The following is a 24,105-nucleotide window of genomic DNA, read 5'->3' on the forward strand; positions in this document are numbered from 1 at the left end:
GTGGCCTAACTACAGCTAGGCACCCTTACTCACGAGGTTCAGAGGCCACCACTGGCCCATCCACAGCTAGGCTCCCTTACTCATGAGGTTCAGAGGGCACCACTGGCCCATCCAAAGCTAGGCTCCCTTCCTTATGAGGTTCAGAGGCCCCCACTGGCCCAACCACAGCTAGCCTTCCTTCCTCACAAGGCCACCACTGGCCTACCTAAAGCTAGGCTCCCTTCCGTATGAGGTTCAGAGGCCACCACTGGCCCATCCACAACTAGGCTCTCTTACTCATGAGGTTAAAAGGACACCACTGGCCCATCCACAGCTAGGCTCCCTTCCTCATGAGGTTCAGAGGCCAACCCTGGCCTACCTACAGCTAGGCTCCCTTCCTTATGAGGTTTGGAGGCCACCAACACATACCTACAGCTAGGCTCCCTTCCTTATGAGGTTCAGAGTCCATAGCTAGCCCCCCTTCCTCATGCGGTTCAGAGGCCACCACTGGCCCATCCACAGCTAAGCTCAGTTCTTCATGAGGTTAAGAGGCCACCACTGGCCTAACGACAGCTAGGCGTCCTTCCTTATGAGGTGCAGAGGTCACCACTGGCCTATCTACAGCTAGGCTCCCTTCCTCATGAGGTTCAGAGGCCACCACTGTCCTACCTACAGCTAGGCTCCCTTCCTTATGAGGTGCAGAGGCCACCACTGGCCTACCTACAGCTAGGCTCTCTTCCTTATGAGGTTCGGAGGTCACCAACGCCAACCTACAGCTAGGCTCCCTTCCTTATGAGGTTCAGAGGCCACCACAAGCCCATCTACAGCTAGGCTCCCTTCCTCATGAGGTTCAGAGGCCACCACAGGCCCATCTACAGCTAGGCTCCCTTACTCATGCGGTTCAGAGGCCACCACTGTCCTACCTACAGCTAGGCTCCCTTCCTTATGAGGCGCAGAGGCCACCACAAGCCCATCTACAGCTAGGCTCCCTTCCTTATGAGGTGCAGAGGCCACCACTGGCCTACCTACAGCTAGGCTCCCTTCCTCATGAGGTTCAGAGGCCACCACAAGCCCATCCACAGCTAGGCTCCCTTCCTTATGAGCCTCAGAGGTCACCAACGCCAACCTACAGCTAGGCTCCCTTCCTCATGAGGTTCAGAGGCCACAACAGTCCCATCTTCAGCTAAGCACCCTTCCTTATAATGTTTAGAGGCCACCACTGTCCCATCCACAGCTAGGCTCCCTTACTCATGAGGTTCAGAGGCCACCACTGGCCCATCCACAGCTAGGCTCCCTTTCTCATGAGGTTCAGATGACACCAGTGGCCTAACTACAGCTAGGCACCCTTACTCACAAGGTTCAGAGGCCACCACTGGCCCATCCACAGCTAGGCTCTCTTACTCATGAGGTTCAGAGGCCACCACTGGCCCATCGTCACCTAGGCTCCCTTCCTCATGAGGTTCAGAGGCCAGCACTGGCCCATCCACAACTAGGCTCCCTTCTTCATGAGGTTCAGAGGGCACCACTGGCCATCCACAGCTAGGCTCCCTTACTCATGAGGTTCAGAGGCCACCACTGGCCCATCCACAGCTAGCCTTCCTTCCTCACAAGGCCGCCACTGGCCTACCTAAAGCTAGGCTCCCTTCCTCATGAGGTTCAGAGGCCAGCACTGGCCCATCCACAACTAGGCTCCCTTCTTCATGAGGTTCAGAGGGCACCACTGGCCATCCACAGCTAGGCTCCCTTACTCATGAGGTTCAGAGGCCAACCCTGGCCTACCTACAGCTAGGCTCTCTTCCTTATGAGGTTCGGAGGTCACCAACGTCAACCTACAGCTAGGCTCCCTTCCTTATGAGGTTCGGAGGTCACCAACGTCAACCTACAGCTAGGCTCCCTTCCTTATGAGGTTCAGAGGCCACCACAAGCCCATCTACAGCTAGGCTCCCTTCCTCATGAGGTTCAGAGGCCACCACAAGCCCATCTACAGCTAGGCTCCCTTCCTCATGAGGTTCAGAGGCCACCAATGGCCTACCTACAGCTAGGCTCTCTTCCTTATGAGGTTCGGAGGTCACCAACGTCAACCTACAGCTAGGCTCCCTTCCTTATGAGGTGCAGATGCCACCACTGGCCTACCTACAGCTAGGCTCCCTTCCTTATGAGGTTCAGAGGCCACCACAAGCCCATCTACAGCTAGGCTCCCTTGCTCATGAGGTTCAGAGGCCACCACAGGCCCATCTACAGCTAGGCTCCCTTACTCATGCGGTTCAGAGGCCACCACTGTCCTACCTACAGCTAGGCTCCATTCCTTATGAGGCGCAGAGGCCACCACAGGCCCATCTACAGCTAGGCTCCCTTCCTCATGAGGTTCAGAGGCCACCACGGGCCCATCTACAGCTAGGCTCCCTTACTCATGCGGTTCAGAGGCCACCACTGTCCTACCTACAGCTAGGCTCCCTTCCTTATGAGGTGCAGAGGCCACCACTGGCCTACCTACAGCTAGGCTCTCTTCCTTATGAGGTTCAGAGGCCACCACTGGCCTACATACAGCTAGGCTCCCTTCCTTATGAGGTGCAGAGGCCACCACTGGTCTACCTACAGCTAGGCTCTCTTCCTTATGAGGTTCGGAGGTCACCAACGCCAACCTACAGCTAGGCTCCCTTCCTTATGAGGTGCAGATGCCACCACTGGCCTACCTACATCTAGGCTCCCTTCCTTATGAGGTTCAGAGGCCACCACAAGCCCATCTACAGCTAGGCTCACTTCCTCATGAGGTTCAGAGGCCACCACAGGCCCATCTACAGCTAGGCTCCCTTACTCATGCGGTTCAGAGGCCACCACTGTCCTACCTACAGCTAGGCTCCATTCCTTATGAGGCGCAGAGGCCACCACAGGCCCATCTACAGCTAGGCTCCCTTCCTTATGAGGTGCAGCGGCCACCACTGGCCTACCTACAGCTAGGCTCCCTTCCTTATGAGGTTCAGAGGCCACCACAAGCCCATCCACAGCTAGGCTCCCTTACTCATGAGGTTCAGAGGCCACCACAAGCCCATCTACAGCTAGGCTCCCTTCCTCATGAGGTTCAGAGGTCACCAACGCCAACCTACAGCTAGGCTCCCTTCCTCATGAGGCGCAGAGGCCACCACAAGCCCATCTACAGCTAGGCTCCCTTCCTTATGAGGTTCAGAGGCCACCACTGTCCTACCTACAGCTAGGCTCCCTTACTCATGCGGTTCAGAGGCCACCACTGTCCTACCTACAGCTAGGCTCCCTTCCTTATGAGGCGCAGAGGCCACCACAAGCCCATCTACAGCTAGGCTCCCTTCCTTATGAGGTGCAGAGGCCACCACTGGCCTACCTACAGCTAGGCTCCCTTCCTCATGAGGTTCAGAGGCCACCACAAGCCCATCCACAGCTAGGCTCCCTTCCTTATGAGCCTCAGAGGTCACCAACGCCAACCTACAGCTAGGCTCCCTTCCTCATGAGGTTCAGAGGCCACCACTGTCCCATCTTCAGCTAAGCACCCTTCCTTATAATGTTTAGAGGCCACCACTGTCCCATCCACAGCTAGGCTCCCTTACTCATGAGGTTCAGAGGCCACCACTGGCCCATCCACAGCTAGGCTCCCTTTCTCATGAGGTTCAGATGACACCAGTGGCCTAACTACAGCTAGGCACCCTTACTCACAAGGTTCAGAGGCCACCACTGGCCCATCCACAGCTAGGCTCTCTTACTCATGAGGTTCAGAGGGCACCACTGGCCCATCCAAAGCTAGGCTCCTTCCTTATGAGGTTCAGAGGCCACCACTGGCCCATACACAGCTAAGCTCCCTTACTCATGAGGTTCAAAGGGCACCACTGGCCCATCCACAGCTAGGCTCCCTTACTCATGAGGTTCAGAGGCCACCACTGGCCCATCGTCACCTAGGCTCCCTTCCTCATGAGGTTCAGAGGCCAGCACTGGCCCATCCACAACTAGGCTCCCTTCTTCATGAGGTTCAGAGGGCACCACTGGCCATCCACAGCTAGGCTCCCTTACTCATGAGGTTCAGAGGCCACCACTGGCCCATCCACAGCTAGCCTTCCTTCCTCACAAGGCCGCCACTGGCCTACCTAAAGCTAGGCTCCCTTCCTCATGAGGTTCAGAGGCCAGCACTGGCCCATCCACAACTAGGCTCCCTTCTTCATGAGGTTCAGAGGGCACCACTGGCCATCCACAGCTAGGCTCCCTTACTCATGAGGTTCAGAGGCCAACCCTGGCCTACCTACAGCTAGGCTCTCTTCCTTATGAGGTTCGGAGGTCACCAACGTCAACCTACAGCTAGGCTCCCTTCCTTATGAGGTTCGGAGGTCACCAACGTCAACCTACAGCTAGGCTCCCTTCCTTATGAGGTTCAGAGGCCACCACAAGCCCATCTACAGCTAGGCTCCCTTCCTCATGAGGTTCAGAGGCCACCACAAGCCCATCTACAGCTAGGCTCCCTTCCTCATGAGGTTCAGAGGCCACCAATGGCCTACCTACAGCTAGGCTCTCTTCCTTATGAGGTTCGGAGGTCACCAACGTCAACCTACAGCTAGGCTCCCTTCCTTATGAGGTGCAGATGCCACCACTGGCCTACCTACAGCTAGGCTCCCTTCCTTATGAGGTTCAGAGGCCACCACAAGCCCATCTACAGCTAGGCTCCCTTGCTCATGAGGTTCAGAGGCCACCACAGGCCCATCTACAGCTAGGCTCCCTTACTCATGCGGTTCAGAGGCCACCACTGTCCTACCTACAGCTAGGCTCCATTCCTTATGAGGCGCAGAGGCCACCACAGGCCCATCTACAGCTAGGCTCCCTTCCTCATGAGGTTCAGAGGCCACCACGGGCCCATCTACAGCTAGGCTCCCTTACTCATGCGGTTCAGAGGCCACCACTGTCCTACCTACAGCTAGGCTCCCTTCCTTATGAGGTGCAGAGGCCACCACTGGCCTACCTACAGCTAGGCTCTCTTCCTTATGAGGTTCAGAGGCCACCACTGGCCTACATACAGCTAGGCTCCCTTCCTTATGAGGTGCAGAGGCCACCACTGGTCTACCTACAGCTCGGCTCTCTTCCTTATGAGGTTCGGAGGTCACCAACGCCAACCTACAGCTAGGCTCCCTTCCTTATGAGGTGCAGATGCCACCACTGGCCTACCTACATCTAGGCTCCCTTCCTTATGAGGTTCAGAGGCCACCACAAGCCCATCTACAGCTAGGCTCACTTCCTCATGAGGTTCAGAGGCCACCACAGGCCCATCTACAGCTAGGCTCCCTTACTCATGCGGTTCAGAGGCCACCACTGTCCTACCTACAGCTAGGCTCCATTCCTTATGAGGCGCAGAGGCCACCACAGGCCCATCTACAGCTAGGCTCCCTTCCTTATGAGGTGCAGCGGCCACCACTGGCCTACCTACAGCTAGGCTCCCTTCCTTATGAGGTTCAGAGGCCACCACAAGCCCATCCACAGCTAGGCTCCCTTACTCATGAGGTTCAGAGGCCACCACAAGCCCATCTACAGCTAGGCTCCCTTCCTCATGAGGTTCAGAGGTCACCAACGCCAACCTACAGCTAGGCTCCCTTCCTCATGAGGCGCAGAGGCCACCACAAGCCCATCTACAGCTAGGCTCCCTTCCTTATGAGGTTCAGAGGCCACCACAAGCCCATCTAAAGCTAGGCTCCCTTCCTTATGAGGTTCAGAGGCAACCACAAGCCCATCCACAGCTAGGCTCCCTTACTCATGAGGTTCAGAGGGCACCACTGGCCCATCCACAGCTAGGCTCCCTTCCTCATGAGGATCAAAGGTCACCACTGGCCCAGCCACAGCTACGCTCCCTTCCTCATGAGGTTCAGAGGACACCAGTGGCCTAACTACAGCTAGGCTCCCTTACTCACGAGGTTCAGAGGCCACCACTGGCCCATCTAAAGCTAGGCTCCCTTCCTCATGAGGTTCAAAGGGCACCACTGGCCCCTCCACAGTAAGGCTCCCTTACTCATGAGGTTCAGATGGCTCCACTGGCCCCTCCACAGCTAGGCTCCCTTCCTTGATGTGCAGAGGGCGCCTGGACAGTTTACACTTACAGCGGGTTGCAGCATCACTATGAGCTCACAGAGTCCTCACCTGGATCCCCAACATCATGGGGGACGATGTTCTTGGTTTTCACCATCGATACCTGCCCGTTCATCAGGTGTTGCCTGCGCCTGCTGTCCTCCTTTAGCACTGCCAGAGCTATGATAAGAGAATAAAGCAAGACCGTTAGTTGGAAATAAGACATAAAAGGCTGTAAGGTAAAACACCGATAAATATGTGATCAGATAAACTGATCGATTGTAAACAGTACAATATATTTAAAGAGACATGGGTTACCTCACGCATCTCATTCAGGAATCCACAAAGCCGGAGGGGTGGGGTTCTTCATCCATTTTAATAGGCTCTCATACTTTAATATATTTGATTTCCATTTTCATTTACAGATATCTTGCTTTCAAACTCTTGATATGTAACTGCATAGAATTCTACTACGACTGCTCCAGAAGTATTCTTTCTGTCTCCTCTATTGGACAGAAAAGCCCTCTGGCATGCCTGAGAGAGGAGCTCGGTGAATTGATAAAATGATTGCTTCACACTGAGGAAACCACAGGGAACCTGACTGCAGATTTGGGTTCAGACGAGGTCTAGTTATCCATTCAAAAGTGACCATACTTCAGGGGAAGGAGGACCGCACATACAGTATGAGGGACACAGCAGATACAATCAAAGTGACAGTCAACAGATACAATTAATGACACACGTAAGATAGGAGATGAAATAATCAAAATCAAAGGAACATAAGGCAGATACAATTAGAAAGAGCTAGGCCAGACATAATTGGAGATTCAGGGCTGATACACTCATCGACCAAGGGCTAATATAATCAGAGACACAGGTTCATTAAATCAGAATACAATAGGTCATATACAGTCAGAGAAGCATAGGCCATACAGATAGAGAAACCCAGACCAGATACAATCAGATATGATGCACGCTTTACATGAATGTGTCTTCGTGTTTGCATGCATCTTCTGGAAAACACTCCTTGGGCTGGACGTCTTCCATCGTGAAGACAGTTTCATGGAACAAGTATGCATACAATGTTTAACAAATATACTACTCACATAGAGGTCTCCTTGGAAAGGAGGTTAGAGGCTGTGAAAGATACTTCCATTAAACAAACATGAGCAAATTATCTGTGCAAACTCTGGTAAACAGTCAGCAATGGAATTAAACCCAGGCTCAAAATCATGGCCAGTGAATATGTTTGGCTGTATGCATGCTCATACCTTTTCAGGTAGATGCAGGCATAACACAACCAGGCAGACAAAATGCAGATGCAATAATACTACGATACACAGCTGACATAGGACACGGCCCTCGCGGGCCATACTCACCCATATCATACTGAAGGCTGATCTCTAGCTCAGGCCACAGCATAATCAGGGCAAACGAAGCATAGAAGTGCACATCATAGGTGTTGTACATCCTGTACTCCTGGCCTGCAAGAACAAACCAGAGGTGGTCAGGCAGTGGGGACACAGCAAATGTATGACACGTCTTCCTTCTCACTACCAGCTGAGACGGACTGAAGAATAGGCCTCCACTTAACAGACTGCGGATGCTCTTTGCAAATAAGAAAAAAAACAAGTCTCTAGGATTTAATGACCAAAATACTTTACAGTGATAGATCTCCATCTGCTGGTGTGTCTGTCTGCTTGTGTGTGTGTGCGTGTGTCTGTCTGCTTGTGTGTGTTTGTCTGTCTGCGTGCGTCTGTCTGTCTGTCTGTCTGTCTGTCTGCTGGTGTGGGTGTCTGCTGGTGTGGGTGTCTGATGAGTGTGTGTGTGTCTGATGTGTGCATGTTCCGCCATCTCCGGTGGGTAGTGTCTGCTGTATGCTCTCCGAGTCTGTGTGTGTGCATGGTGTATCCTGTCCATTTGCCTGTGTCATGAATGTATCGTATCCATCATCTCTTGCCGTACAACTCCTCGATCATCTCTACACACAAGTATTTAGCTGCTCACCATCTCCAAGAGAGAAGCTCCTCCATCATCTCCAAGAGCAAAACTCCTTTACCAGCTCACGGTGTGAAGCTCCTCTACCATCTCATGGCTTGAAGCTCCTCTACCATCTCAATGGGTGAAGTTCCCCACCATCTCAATGGGGGAAGTGCTCTACCATCTCAATGGGTGAAGTTCTCTATCATCTCAATGGGTGAAGCTCTCTATCACCTCAATGGGTGAAGCTCCCTATCATCTCAATGGGTGAAGCTCTCTACCATCTCAATGGGTGAAGTTCTCTATTATCTCAATGGGTGAAGCTCTCTATTATCTCAATGGGTGAAGCTCTCTATCAACAAGTTAAAATACTTTGCAAAGACAATGCACAAGCAGGATTCATACACTGTATGGAGCTCAAAATCCTCTTAGGTTGGGTCATCCTTTAATCCTCCCTATGACTTGATGCTTTCACTTGTCCATCCAGCATCAGGGGGTCAAATCCCAACAGCAATTGGTCTGTGGAGACTAGGACGCAGAAGTGTGGGGGCAGCTGTAGAGGGAATAGTAGCGGTGGCAAAGGAAAGAACCGCCTTTCAGGAGATAACTATTTCACCTCCGGGATCCACAGTTCTAACTCACCACAAATGCTGGACTGCAAGGTGGGTGCACATCTTCATGAACTCTTCAGAAGTGTTTACTGCGGACATCACACAAATCAAACTTACATATGAAGGCAAAATCATGATTTTGACTCAAGTGACCCAGACACACTGGTTCATCACCCAGAGAGAAAGATCAGTTGCCAATCAAATTGCATTCAAGAAGCACCTCGGTCTGTCGATTTGGGACAACCGGCAACTTGTCTACCGAAGGCATACATTTTGCATTTGTGGACATTCTGGAAAACTAAAGATGAATCTCGAGGGCTACCAGGGTGTGGGCAACATCTAAAACCTATACACACACTGTTTATAGTTTGTTGACAACACTAACTGCTCCTGTGCCTCACACACTCAGAATTTAAAAACTCTCATCAGTGTCCACCTCGCAGCAGCAAAAGAGAGTCCAGATCTCAGTCCGAGCTTTCGCAAGGCGATCATGACCTGAGGAGCAGCCTGCCCCAGCACTGCACATCAACTCCACCGTGTCAGTACTGAGGAGTTCTGTGTTTCAACGGAAAGCATCTATAGGAGGTATCTTCTTAGAAGGTCTTTTTATTTGAAAACATCGCTACGAATGGTCAGTAAGAGGAAGGCCTTTGCCACAAAAACATCACATGTCGATTTCCCCCACACCCATGCTTCTTACCAAAAATAGCCACAAATGTTCATTTCAACAACCAAGTTGTACTGCCCACTGTTCTTTGCAAAATACTTTTTACTGCATTTCAGCAGTGTATACAGTATAACACATCACCACATGGTTCTCAGCAGGTCTAATAAGTAAATAAGAACTCTCTCCAAATCCCCTCCCCCCACACCTGCTCTCCATGAGCTTCTGCATACCATTCTTGATACATCAACCAAAAAGGGGAGCGGTGTTAGCCTAACGGCTAGGACGGTTGACCGCGAATCTGGGGAACTGGGTTTGAGTCTCGGCAATGACGCTGAACATCCTGTGATTCTGGACAAATCACTTAATCTCCCCGTGCCTAACAAAAATGAATGTGTCCTCATGTAATGCAACTGTTGCTATGTAAAGCGCTCCGATGCCCGATTCAGGTCAACTTTGCGCTATATAAAACTCACATTTAAAAAAAAAAATAATAATAAAACATGCTATATGAAACTCGAAAATAAAACATCCGTGCATAGCAAGGGCCTTCTCAGCCATACAGTGCACCTTGCCTAATATCACCCACTTGGGTCATCCACAGTTCGAGCCTATAAATCCCTCCGGGGACAACCACGTCCCACACCCACAACAGGCACTAGTATTCAATAGGAGTCATCTCGAAACAGGCTCACTCTTACCCTTCACGATGGCTGTGAGTCAGGGGGATCAATCAGTGCATCAAACATGGCAGCCCAAACCCTGAGATGGTCTTCCACCTTATAATCCCCCCTGGTCTGTTTAATATGGACCTAGTCTGCCACTACCCATACTGAAACATCCGTAAGCCACTCACTCACCCCAGGGGGACCCTTCATCAACCACCTCATAGCTAGAAGTCTCTTCACTAGTACCAGCCCTAAGAGCAGAAACGTCCTGTTCAGCTTCCTACCCCTTGGGTTTGGAAGCAGGCCCAACAATTGCGTCCTGATATGAAGTTGCAGGTTCCACCCCGTAAGCCTCATTAGGCTTTTCCACTATCGCCCGCCAACTGGAGCCAAGGGATCTGCAAGACCAAGAAATGTGTAATACGTCTGCCTCTCCTCCCTTACAACGCAAACTGGTCTCTTTCGCTCTCTTTTGAGGTACATGGCATGCAGTATCTTAGGGGGCAAGCTACACTTGATGAATGAAATTATATTGTCTTAACTTGAACCTAGCATCGGTAGACACAGTCCTCACTCCTCTATGAACCTTGGTCCAGTTCACCTCTGTAAGTGGGTCAGCCAAAGCACCCTCCCATCTCGCCTGAATTTTTAGCAACGGCGCAGGGCGATCCTACTTCGAGCCCTATGAAGATGGTACATTAGCCTAATTACACCCGGCAAGGTCAGAAACGTGCCTACGGTTTGAAACCATGACAGCTCCAATGGGAAAGACTGACGCTGTTCATACGGCATGGCAGAGTTTTGCATGCTTAAGGTAGTGTCCAAGTCCCAACTCAAATGTTCCAGTCACCTTATATCTTGTAATTAATTCACCCTCTCTTGATACAGTCCCCACAGTATTTCACCCTTCCCTCTTCAGTCTACCGCCATGGTAACAGCCATTTCCTCAAATGTGTGTGTTTTGTAAAGCGCACTGTTACCCGGAGGCATCCTGGCGCTATAGACCGCTGGGGAACCAGTCCTGCTTTCCCTGTGAGATGTTCCCTCCTGGGTATCTCCAAGGTGAAACCAAGCATCCCCGGCGTCTGTGAGGAGCCGTTGTGGAGATGAGGCAAGCTGATGCCCAGAGTTGCCGAGTGTGATCCCTGGTCAGAGTGGGCAATGAGGCGAGAGAATTATCGAGTCCGCTGACCCTGGTCCAGAAACCTGCCGCTCCGGGAATCGAACCCTAGTCCCGGGCCATCCTCTGCTCTCGGGTCTGCCGCCTCTAACCAGTGAGCCACACCACTCCACTGGAGCACTCAGATCAGATGTCAAGTGTAAATGGTGCCCTCCCAATAATGCTCTTTACTGCTCTTTCCCAGAGTTTGCATGTTAAACGCTCCACATACGGTATCTCCAAGGGTAGTCCTGCACCACATATCAATACATTTTGCAAATCCTCTGTGTCCCTGGAGCCTTTTTAGAGCTGCTTCTCCCAGTTGTCCTCATTGTTCAACCAATGTATCACATGCTGCAAGTGGGCCACCATAGATTATGCTCCTAACACCGGCAACCCAAACCCCCCCCCCACCCCAACCTCTTTTGAGGATGTGAGGCCCAACCCTCACGTGTTTCCCAGCCAACAGCAGTTCTGTGAGCAACCTATTTCCACGCAAACATGGTGGGGGATCTCATGCGGTGAGCCCCGCAGCGTGTATCCGCATCGCTGCAACAATACCACTTTAATCAGGGCAACCCTGCCTAACAGTGAGAAGGACAGCATCTTTTGAAACCGGATTTTCAAGTTTAGACCTTCCACTATGAGACTCACATTCAAGTTGATTGAATCAGACGCCTCTGCGCTACCCTGATACCCAAATATCGAACAATAACAATTTCTCAAAGGAGAGCTGAATTCAGCAGTCTTTTTGAGGCACTCCACCTCCCCCCCCCCCCCCCCCCCCCCTTCCCCTCCCCCGACGCTCCCCATGGGAAGGGTGAGGACTTAAAGTGATTAAAAAACAACCAAATTCCTGCACTGCCCCCTGAAGGATGGGCAAGGAATACTCCGGATGCCTTTGGTACACTAATGCATCATCAGCATATGGGGAGATCCAATGCCTCGTCTGTCCCACCAGAACAACCCACGGCTGCAACATCCGCCTTAGTCAACTCGCCATTACTATTCCCTTTTATACCGCACCAGAGAGGCATTGGCACATTTTCAACTAAGAAGCGCCGCATTCCTGCCACAATTCTTATTCAGACAGAGGTTAGAACGCGCATGGGTGGAAAGCGACAAACAGAACATAAGGTGAGACACTCACTTGAAAGAGGCTGGCTAGAACCTACTGGTTGATCAAATGCAAATCGATGCGGCCATTTACACTAAGGAGTAACTTCACACAGCAAAACAATCTACTTATTATCAGAGTTTGACAAAATTCAGGAACTTTACAAGGACAATCGCTTCACTTGTGTAGAGAATGTTAATACGGCTCACCAAACCGTCCCACTTTCGATGCGCGCTAAACTATGGTTAGGAGTCTATTTTTAGCACTGAAATCTGACCTATATAGCTTAAAGGTCTGCCTTAATAACAGTTATCAGCCCAGAGCAAGTGGAGGACACTAACTGTGAAGCACATGTTGGCATTAACCCATCATCCCTTCTTGCTGCAATTCAGATGTACCCGTATGTTTGTAACCGAGGATGTCTGGTTTATGAAATAAAGTGTCGCTTTGTATGTTATCAACAGTCAATCAATCAATCAGTGACATTTGTAAAGCGCGCTACATACCCGTGGGGTCTCAAGGCGCTGGGGGGGGGGGGGGGGTGCCGCTACTGCTCGAACAGCCAGGTCTTCAGCTTCTTCCTGAAGGAGAGGTGGTCTTGGGTCAGGCGCAGGTCGGTCGGGAGGGAGTTCCAGGTCTTGGCGGCCAGGTAGGAGAAGGACCTTCCTCCTGTAGTCGCTCTTCGGATGCGGGGGACGGCGGCGAGGGCGTGGTTGGCTGATCGGAGGTGGCGTTTGGGAGCGTAGAAGTTGACTCGGCTGTTGAGGTAGCTCGGGCCTTGGTCGTGTAGGGCTTTGTGTGCGTGGGTGAGGAGGCGGAAGGTGACTCTCTTGCTGACGGGGAGCCAGTGGAGGTCTCTCAGATGTCCGGAGATGTGGCTGGTTCGTGGGATGTCGAGGATGAGTCTGGCTGAGGCGTTTTGGATCCGCTGGAGTCTCTTCTGGAGCTTGGCGGTGGTGCCGGCGTAGAGGGCGTTGCCGTAGTCCAGTCGGCTGGTGACGAGGGCCTGGGTGACGGTCTTCCTGGTCTCTGTGGGGATCCACCAGAAGATCTTCCGTAGCATGCGTAGGATGTTGAAGCACGACGAGGAGACGGCGTTGACTTGCCTGGTCATGGAGAGGGAGGAGTCCAGGATGAAGCCCAGGTTGCGTGCATGGTCTGTCGGTTTGGGTGCGGTGCCCAGGGCGGGAGGCCACCAGGAGTCGTCCCAGGCGGAGGGTGAGGAGCCCAGGATGAGGACCTCCGTCTTGTCCGAGTTCAGCTTCAGGCGGCTGGTCGTCATCCACTCGGCTACCTCTTTCATCCCTTCGTGTAGGTTGGCTCTGGCGGCGGCGGGGTCGTTGGTCAGGGAGAGGATCAGCTGGGTGTCGTCGGCGTAGGAGATTATGCTGAGGTTGTGTTTGCGTACGATGGCCGCCAGGGGGCTCATGTAGACGTTGAAGAGGGTGGGGCTCAGAGAAGATCCTTGGGGGACGCCGCAGATGACTTCGGAGGCCTCTGACTTGTATGGTGGTAGGCGGACTCTCTGTGTTCTTCCGCCGAGGAAGGAGATGATCCATTCCAGCGCCTTGTCCTGGATTCCGACGTTGCTGAGGCGCCGTACCAGGGTGCGGTGGCAGACCGTGTCGAAAGCCGCGGAGAGGTCTACGAGGATGAGGGCCGCTGTTTCTCCATTGTCCATCAGGGCCCGGATGTCATCGGTGGCGGCGATGAGGGCAGTCTCGGTGCTGTGATTGGCTCGGAAGCCGGACTGTGAGGGGTCGAGGGATCCGTTCGTCTCGAGGAAGGCGGCCATCTGCTTGTTGACGGTCTTCTCGATGACTTTGGCTGGAAACGGGAGAAGCGAGATGGGGCGGTAATTCTTGAGGTCGGTGGGGTCCGCTGTTGGTTTCTTGAGTAGAGCGCTGAGTTCGGCGTGCTTCCAGCTCTTCGGGAAGGTGGCGGTGTTGAAGGATGTGTTGATGATGTCTCGCAGGTGGGGTGCGATGACAGCGTCGGCCTTGTTGAAGACGTGGTGAGTGCTATCATTGTTTGGAGGCATTTTAACGTTGATGCACAATATCAGTTTTATTACTGTAAAACGGACTCTTTCTGTTCGCCAACAATATGAGTAAAGAATTTGCTATACAGCGTAGGCAAGTTTAGGGTTAATTGTGTGGTAGGCTGCAACTGTGAAGGGCCACAGCTACACCTCTCACACTGCTTACTTTCGGTAAAAAAGCATGTGAGCAGCACCCAATCCAAGGTACCATAGCAGACTGACTGCTGCTCTCATCAAGATCTTTCTTTCCCATACAGGGGTAACTGCACAGTTCAACATGCGACAGTAAATAATACAGTAAAAGACCAGCCATTGGAAGAGAGAGGAGACCTGCAACAAAACTCACTGACCAACAATACGGAAAGGAATACCAGGGCGAGGGTGGAGGGGGAGCGGCAGGCGCACGGGGGCTTACCTTCGAGGTAGGCAAAGCGCCCATACTCTCGCAGCACTCTCGGGAGATCTGGCAGTCTGCCCGTCTCTGCACCCATCAACTCACTGTCGCTGGTCTCAGAGGGAACCTCCAACCACACGGTCCCTCCATCAGCCACGAAGTACAACTCGTTGAAAAGAGCCGATTTGTACCAGGATGGGAAGGTGCTGCAGAGGATACAGGTAAGGCATGGGGGACACAGCCAGTGTGAATTAGTTATGCCATTTGCACAATGCAAACATCTTCTGTGCATGCTCCTCACGACTGAAACACAACATGAAAGCAATCACACAGTGAATTCTGGATTACCCCTAGCCTCCACACAAGCTACCACAATGAATTTTCATCAAGTCTTCCTAAATGGAACTAGTTATTTCCTGGGGACAGAATTCAATCTCGCCTAGAATACATTTTTAATTAAAAATTATTTAGTAGTTGTTTCGGGGAAGGGTGTTTACAATTTACAGTACCAATAAAGTCAAATGAAACCAACCCCTCCCACGTGACAACTCCATATAAAATGTCAGGGCCCACCAGGTACAAAGACTTCTGTGCTACATTTGATCTGAAGGGAAGGAAGGTCTTTTTTTATCAACTGTGGGAAGTAGAGATTTGATATTCAGAAAGGCTGGGGCTAACAAGGAGAGGAAGGACCACTCATCCATTCATAAGCCTTGTGACACAGCTAGAGAGGGACAAACACAGGAAGAGAAGCCATCAAATAAGAAGTAAGCAAAAGAGATAGACAAGAAAAGCATTCAGAGTAATGGGTTTACGATGTTCATAGTTGGTTGTGCACAAAGGGTCTTACAACAGTCAGCTAAACCCATCACTAGTTGAGACCTAACAAAGACACGAGGGACAGTGATACATATTGTACGAGACGTGTCGTCCTACCTGTTTGTCAGGATGGGTTCCTGCCACTCCGCAATCTTTTGCTCCCACTCCTGGTAGTGCGTAAGTGCGTAATGGGACAGGGCTGGGCATGCATCCCCATTGCTGCTAAAGAATCTTGTGTAGCGCCTGCAACATTATTAAGAAAAAACAAGCACCCTGATGACTTCAGTAGGTTTGTCTTACGTACTGTGCATGCACACAGAAGCACAGAACATCCATGAACGCAAACATGTAGACACATTGTCATGCATACCAACAGTAAAGACTCACAGTTACCCATGCATCATTTATTATAACTCATAAGTAATATTTCCATCGGAGCCAGAGTCCTGTACCTCGCCCGCCAGAAGCTGTGCTGTACCTCGCCCGCCAGAAGCTGTGCTGTACCTCGCCCGCCAGAAGCTGTGCTGTACCTCGCCCGCCAGAAGCTGTGCTGTACCTCGCCCGCCTGTAGCTGTGCTGTACCTCGCCCGCCTGTAGCTGTGCTGTACCTCGCCCGTCTGTAGCTGTGCTGTACCTCGCCCGTCTGTAGCTGTGCTGTACCTCGCCCGCCTGTAGCTGTGCTGTGCCTCGCCCGCCTGTAGCTGTGCTGTGCTGTGCCTCGCCCGCCTGTAGCTGTGCTGTGCTGTGCCTCGCCCGCCTGTAGCTGTGCTGTGCTGTGCTGTGCCTCGCCCGCCTGTAGCTGTGCTGTGCCTCGCCCGCCTGTAGCTGTGCTGTGCCTCGCCCGCCTGTAGCTGTGCTGTGCCTCGCCCGCCTGTAGCTGTGCTGTGCCTCGCCCGCCTGTAGCTGAGCTGTGCTGTGCCTCGCCCGCCTGTAGCTGAGCTGTGCTGTGCCTCGCCCGCCTGTAGCTGTGCTGTGCCTCGCCCGCCTGAAGCTGTGCTGTAGTACCTCGCCCACCTGAAACTGTGCTGTGCCTCGCCCGCCTGAAGCTGTGCTGTACCTCGCCCGTCTGAAGCTGTGCTGTACCTCGCCCGTCTGAAGCTGTGCTGTACCTCGCCCGTCTGAAGCTGTGCTGTACCTCGCCCGCCTGAAGCTGTGCTGTACCTCGCCCGCCTGAAGCTGTGCTGTACCTCGCCCGCCTGAAGCTGTGCTGTACCTCGCCCGCCTGAAGCTGTGCTGTACCTCGCCCGCCTTAAGCTGTGCTGTACCTCGCCCGCCTGACGCTGTGCTGTACCTCGCCCGCCTGACGCTGTGCTGTACGGTAAACAGTCAAAATATCGACTACAAAATATCGAATGGACATAATATCAAGTTTTAAATATAGAATGGACAGAATATAGACATCAAAAATATCGTTTTTAAGGTAAGTAATGTGATATCGAATGTTAAAAATATAGACAGTTAAAATATCAAAGTATATAATATAGGTTATTAAAATTATCGAATTTTTAATAATACTGAATATTTTATAGTGTTTTTTGTTATTATATGTGTGAAAAGTGTGTATTTATGTTATGATTTATTTTAATTAATGAAATTTGTTTTTTTAATTTTTGCTTAATTTAATTCTGTAGCGGGTTGTGGGTTTATAGGGGAATAGGGTGGGAAGTAATTTAATTATAATTAATTAAATATGTAAATTTATTTATTGGTATTCATATTTAATTGTTAATTCATTTATATTTGGTAATTAATTATATTTTATTTGGCAATTCATTTTAATTAATTGATTAATTGTTAATTATGTTAATTTTACTAATTTATTTTCTGTAGCGGGTTGTGGGTTTATAGGGGAATTGGGTGGGAAGTAATTTATTTATAATTAATGAAATATGTTAAAATATTTATTGGTATTGTTTTAGAATTAATTATTTATTAATTTATTATGGGCAATTAATTAAATTTGAATTGTCAATTAATTTTATTTAATTGATTAATTGGTAATTATGTTAATTTTAATAATTTATTTTCTGTAGGGGGTTGTGGGTTTATAGGGGAATAGGGTGGGAAGTAATTTATTTATAATTAATTAAATAAATCAATTTATTTAATTGTATTTAATTTGAATTATTAATTAATTTTTAAATGTTAAAATAATTGTTAATTTGTAATTATTTGTATTAATGGGTAAATAATTGTAATAATTAATTTTCATTTGTAATTTTAATTGTTAATTATATTATATTAAATTGGTAATTACTTTTAATTATTTTTTTATAGATATTAATTTATATTTATTGAAATAATATATGAAGTATTTCATTTCCCTACTATTGCACTCTCTGGAGTGGGAATAGTAATTTTTACCACTATGCTATCCAAAGCTTTCCCTACTGTTGCACTCATTGGAGTGGGAATAGTAATTTTTACCCCTACGCTATCCAACGCTTTCCCTACTGTTGCACTCACTGGAGTGGGAATAGTAATTTTTACCCCTACGCTATGCAACGCTTTCCCTACTGTTGCACTCTTTGGAGTGGGAATAGTAATTTTAACCCCTACGCTATCCAACACTTTCCCTACTGTTGCACTATTTGGAGTGGGAATAGTAATTTTTACCCCTACGCTATCCAACGCTTTCCCTACTGTTGCACTATTTGGAGTGGGAATAGTAATTTTTACCCCTACCCTATCCAACGTTTTCCCTACTGTTGCACTCACTGGAGTGGGAATAGTAATTTTTACCCCTAGCCTATCCAACGCTTTCCCTACTGTTGCACCCACTGGAGTGGGAATAGTAATTTTTACCCCTACGCTATCCAACGCTTTCCCTACCGTTGAACTCACTGGAGTGGGGATAGTAATTTTTACCCCTACGCTATCCAGCGCTTTCCCTACTGTTGCACTCTTTGGTGTGGGAATAGTAATTTTAACCTCTACGCTATCCAACGCTTTCCCTACTGTTGCACCCACTGGAGTGGGAATAGTAATTTTACCCCTACGCTATCCAACGCTTTCCCTACTGTTGCACCCACTGGAGTGGGAATAGTAAGTTTTACCCCTACGCTATCCAACGCTTTCTCTACTGTTGCACCCACTGGAGTGGGAATAGTAATTTTTACCCCTACGCTATCCAACGCTTTCCCTACTGTTGCACCCACTGGAGTGGGAATAGTAATTTTAACCCCCACGCTATCCAACGCTTTCCCTACTGTTGCACTCTCTGGAGTGGGAATAGTATTTTTTACACTTCTGCTATCGTACGGTAATAATATTGGATATTATTTAATTATATTATGTTACTATATATATATGTTTTAACAAATATGATTGTAAAATATTTTTTATAACTTTCATTAATTATTTAAATATTATAAGTTAATTTAAGTATTTAAGTATATTTTAGTAATTCATTTTTGATAATAATTTAATTTAACACTGTTTTTAATAAAGTCGATATTTTTATAAACTATATTTTTGTAAACGATATTTTGTACTCGATATTTTTGTACTTACCTGTTTGTAGATACAAACTCGATATTCTGTCTGTCTATATTTTGGCATCGATATTTTTGCAAGTCGATATTCTGTCCCTCGATATTATGTCAGTGATCCTCGCTGTACCTCGCCCGCCTGAAGCTGTGCAGTACCTCGCCCGCCTGAAGCTGTGCTGTACTTCGCCCGCCTGAAGCTGTGCTGTTAGACCAGCATGTGCTCTCCATACACCTGATCTTGTATAGGAAGCTCCGAGATCTCTCCTCTGGCTTCCAGTAATATAAAGGCTTCACATACGCCCTATGTTCTGCACCGCAACCCGCCCTAAAACAGGGATGGTTCGTTTGGACAATTTTGACGGCAAATGCTCTAGCCAGGCTCCAAAGATCCTGCTTCCTGTTGCTAATGAAAAGACTGCTGTTTAAGCGCGCCTGCGGTGGAGCCAAAGTCCTCCAAGTTCTGGGGTCCAGTTTAGGAACAATTTCACAATGAGCTTTTGCCTTATGACAGACGACTGTTCATTCTTGATTGCGCTGAAGACCTGCCTCTCATCTCATCTTGCCCATGTCCAGGGTTCTGGTTCTTTCCATTCTTTTCAGACCTATATGATTTTCATCTGCTTTTCATCTGGTTTGTAGCACCATGATGTCTTCTAGTGACAACATCTAAAATAAAGTACACTTAGGCCCTGAGCAACAGACCTGTAGACAGACATGAGAGTGCAGGCCATCACCGAGACAATGACAAAGAAACCCCCAAACATACAAACACCCACTTTTGAGATCTCTCATTGATAAAAGAAAATCACTATGCACAATTGGTAAGTGTTCTACTCTTGCAAAATAGATGGGCATGAAAAATAGAGGTGATGAGCACCTTCCAAACCCAAGAAACAGCCTCGAACGGGTTTGCAGCTCCTTAGGATGCTATAGTTTGGTGTCTGTCAGCCTATCGCTGCGCGGAGAACGATTTAGCATCACTCAGGCTCAGTAATTCAATGTCTTTTAAAAGTTCATGTCGAAGCAAAAAATAACTGCCATGCTGGTTTTAGTTTTTGTAATGTGGTAAGACGCGCAGCATGTGCACAAGGCATAAAAACTAAAATATGCTTCAAGACATCCAAAGTCCCACCAAAGAAATGAAATGCCTAGCCCGCTTTTAAAGTAAATAATATCTTCTTGTGGGCATCTGGTCATGTCCAAAAAAGAAGACCCAGAGTAGAACTCTCACTGCCCAAAAGGTGTAAGTGGAGTCTCAGAGTTTTGGGGGCAAGGCTTTGGAACTCCCTGCCACCCCACATTCGCTCCATGACCGACCTGCTGGCCTTTCGCAAAGCGATTAAAACCCTTCTATTCTCCCCATCATAATCCTCTCCAGTCCTTCCTCTTCCTCCCCCTCCCTTCAGGTTACTGTTATGGTTTCAGCGCCGGGACGCCTCGTTGCTAGGGCAGCTGTTCGCGCTCAATAAAACTTAATAACATAACATAACATAACAAGTGGCCGGAAGCAGCCGCCGAGTCCTGCAGTCCCTGACTAGTGACAACAAGGGGATCATGGCTTGGATTTCAAGCATGGATATCTCCGGAAGAAGCTTGGTTATAGAGGAGACCCCATGAGCGTTAGAATAAGGGAGACTGCTCAAGCCAATGCCGCAGGGGCGACAGGCCACGGATCCAAGTCAGGATTTGTCGTCATCCACAGGATGCCTGGAAAGAAGGAAAATGTTACTTACCCAGTAAGCATCCGTTCTTGGCATGTAGAGCTGTAGATTCACATGATTTGCATACTCCTGCCCTCTAGTGTTGGGACCGGATGTTTGCAAGTTGTTTTTCTTCAAAGAAGTCTTTCCAGTCACGAGGTAGGGGACTCCTCCTTTCGGTGAAAGTGCTCATGGGCATCGACTCTATTGTTAGATTGTTTTCCCGCAGAGGGTGAGAATGGAGTTAGTAAAAGAAGACTAGAGATGTCCATGCATATGTATGTAAAGTAAGAGAGAAATGCAACAGGTATAGGTACCCCGGGAAGCGAATGGGCGCGTGTGAATCTACAGCTCTACATGACAAAAACAGATGGTTACTCGGTAAGTAACATTTTTCATTTGAGACCTGTGAGCTGTAGATCACATGCTTGGCATAGACTACACAGTAGTATTCCCTCAAAGTGATGGACAACCTGTAGCTGTTGCAGTTGTTTGAAAAACTGTTCCAAGTACTACCTGGCCCGCATTAGCTTGCTGTTTGGTGAATGTGTGTGGTGTAGACCTTTTTGCAGCCTTACACATGTCAGCTATGGGAATGTTTCCCAAGAAAGCCAAAGTCGCCCCTATTTTGCAAGTGCAATGCGCTCTAGGGGGTATTGTTAAAGTTCTCTTTGCTTTTGCATAACAAGTCTGAATACATTTAACAATCCATCTGGCAATACCAGACTTGGATATAGGATTGCCCATGTGAGGTGGAGCAAAAGCAACAAAAAGCTATTTAGTCTAACAAAATGACTGTTCATTCTATCTAATATAAAAGGGCTCTCCTAACATCTAAAGTGTGTAGAGCTCGTTCTGCCACTGAATCCGGTTGAGGAAATAACACAGGTAACTCAACCAATTGATTGATGTGAAAGGCAGAAACTACCTTAGGTTAAAACTTAGGCTTGGTACGAAGAATCACTTTGTATCTGAAGCTGAAATAAAGGTTCTTGTATGGTTAGTGCCTGTAGTTCACCCACTCTCCTCAGTGAAGTAATTGCAATTCACATTTATGCATGGGTTTAAAAGTTGAGCCCATCAATCATGTGAGGACTTTGTTACGATTCCACAATGGAGCAGGTGGTAGTCTTGGTGGAATGCCTCTAAGTCCTTCCATAAAAGCTTTGATAACTGGCACTCTAAAGAGAGACAAGTGTTGCCTATTTTGTAGATATGAAGCTTTTGCAGCAAGACGTAGGCGGATAGAAGTATAAGCTAATTCAGACGGCTGCATGTCTAACAAATAACAAATTATATTTTATATGGAAGCATCAAGAGGTTTGATATTATTACAGTAGATAACAAATTAGCTGCATAACAAGCTCTTGTAGTAAACCTTCTGGTCTCTCCATTGAGGTTTATACAGTCTGGTGGGAGATTCAGATAAAAAAAATCTAGGATTTCAGGAACAGGATCACTAGGTTGAGTCCTTTGGGATCTGGATGTCGGATTTCTCCATGGCTCTGTGTGAGGAGACTGGATGTGGGATGCAGCTTTTGATGTGGAACTACTGATAGCTCTACTGATAGCTGCAGCAGGGTCGTGAACCAAGGTTGAGGTGCCCATGTGGGAGCTACTAGAATCAGTGTGAGGGAAGTTTGCCTGGGTTTCTGAACCACTAATGGAATGAGTGGAAGAGGCGGAAAAGCATAGGCAAATATCCCTGACCAGTTCATCCATAGTGCATTGCTTTTGGAGAGCGGTGTGGATACCTGGAGGCGAATCTTGGGCATTTTGTGTTTTAGTGTGTAGCAAAAAGATCTATTAGAGGGAACTCCCAACTTTGAAAGTATGGGATGCAGGAACTTGAGAGTGAAGTTCCCACTCATGGATTTGCTGCCTGTGTGTGCTGAGAAGGTCGGCAATCAGATGATCTACGCCTGGGAGGTGTTCTGCTAGGAGTTAGATTTTGTGGTGAATGGCCCACTTCCAAATGGCTTGAGCTAGGTGTGATAGTTGAAGAGAGTGTGTGTCCCCCTGTTTTTGTACATAATACATGGCTGTCATGTTGTCGGTACAAACTAGGACAGCTTTGTCGACAAGGTGAGCCTGAAATGCTTTGAGTGCTAGAAACACTGCTAGCAGCTGTAGATGATTTATATGGAGAGCTTCTTGGTTTTGACTCCACAGGCCTTGAACTGTGTGATCTTGGAGATGAGCCCCCCAACCAGTGAGCAACACGCCTGTTTTTAGAATTGTCTGTGGAACTGGGTCTATGAAGGGCCATTCTTTTGATACACTTTGTGGGTTCCACTGCTGCAGAGTGTGATGAGTAAGGCCGTTTATCAACACTAGAATGTCAGTCAGTCAGTCAAAAACACTTTATTTGATTACTTAAAATCATAAAAGACAATATAAAACACATTCATATCAGTATATACAATCAATCGATAGTAACAAACATTATACAAAAAAAACAAGTTAAAATCATGTAAGAATCAAATAAAAATCAGATAAAAGTCAGACAGGGTTATTCTATGCAATTAATCTTTGCTATTGATCCGTACAGCAGCTACCAGAAAGCTAGCAACAGAAAAAATAACTCGGGTGCTGCCTAGCATCTGGAGAAAAGTAAGAGCGGGCCTAACTTGTATGAAGCCCGCCTCTCTAAGAATTGACATTAAAAACTTTACGAATTTCCGCGTAGAAGTCACAGAACATGATAAAGTGCATCGTGTCTTGTTTGGAAAAACTATCACAACTACAAGGATTACTGTTTTCAGGTTTACACCAAATGGGGAAAACGCCAAGGGACAAATGGATTAAGTTGAACTGGAATCTAATTAAGAGCGGACAATGGAAAGGTCTAGTGACAATTTTTAAGTAGGGCTCAAGTGAGGGTGAGGTTAACAATACATAGTTAGCTTTAACACATGGTTTCTTTACCTCCAACTTCTCACGTTCCAATGTCAACAAAGTTAAAAAGTGTTTATTAGTCCAGCTTATGTCCTCCTTGGTAATAGAGGCCGGTGAGGTGTAAAGCTCGGGACGCCCTAGTTTAGTGAACATTGCTTTGATATACATTAACCAGGGCACCCTGCTAACCCTATCCAGGGAAAGACAGTCACCTATAATCTGGTGGTTCAATGTAATTTCTTGGTTCAACCATGTCTTTAGCCAACATGTCAGTGGGGCGACTTTCAGCTATTCTGTAACAGCCCAGTCCCAGTTCCGTGTGCAGCGAGAATGTAGGGGTGGATTGGGGTACAGCCAAAAGGGATCTCAAGAATTTATTTTCCGTCACTTGAATCTTCTCGTGAGATATGTATCCCCATACACTAGATTGGTTAAAAGACTCTGCAACTGGTTCCACCGACTTGCTAAGAATTCCTGAAGAAGACGTATGTGAAGCCAGGCATGGGGAACGATCATGA

The 24,105-nt window shown here is 48.4% G+C and overlaps 1 protein-coding gene across 2 annotated transcripts in view; it reads right to left on the minus strand.

Annotated features, from left to right (window-relative positions):
* Positions 1–24,105, minus strand: part of GBA2 (glucosylceramidase beta 2) — a 228,021-nt gene that overhangs the window by 71,021 nt on the left and 132,895 nt on the right. For both annotated transcript variants that reach the window (XM_086960013.1, XM_086960014.1), the window contains exons 8-11: positions 15,616–15,741; positions 14,701–14,885; positions 7,425–7,529; positions 6,118–6,225 (exon numbers count right to left, since the gene is read on the minus strand). In XM_086960013.1, the coding sequence (XP_086816139.1) occupies positions 6,118–6,225; positions 7,425–7,529; positions 14,701–14,885; positions 15,616–15,741 (524 nt within the window). The remainder of the gene's footprint in view (positions 1–6,117; positions 6,226–7,424; positions 7,530–14,700; positions 14,886–15,615; positions 15,742–24,105) is intronic.

The sequence above is a fragment of the Lissotriton vulgaris genome, chromosome 3_1 (genome assembly GCF_964263255.1).
Source record: "Lissotriton vulgaris chromosome 3_1, aLisVul1.2, whole genome shotgun sequence".
NCBI classification, from domain to species: Eukaryota; Metazoa; Chordata; class Amphibia; order Caudata; family Salamandridae; genus Lissotriton; species Lissotriton vulgaris.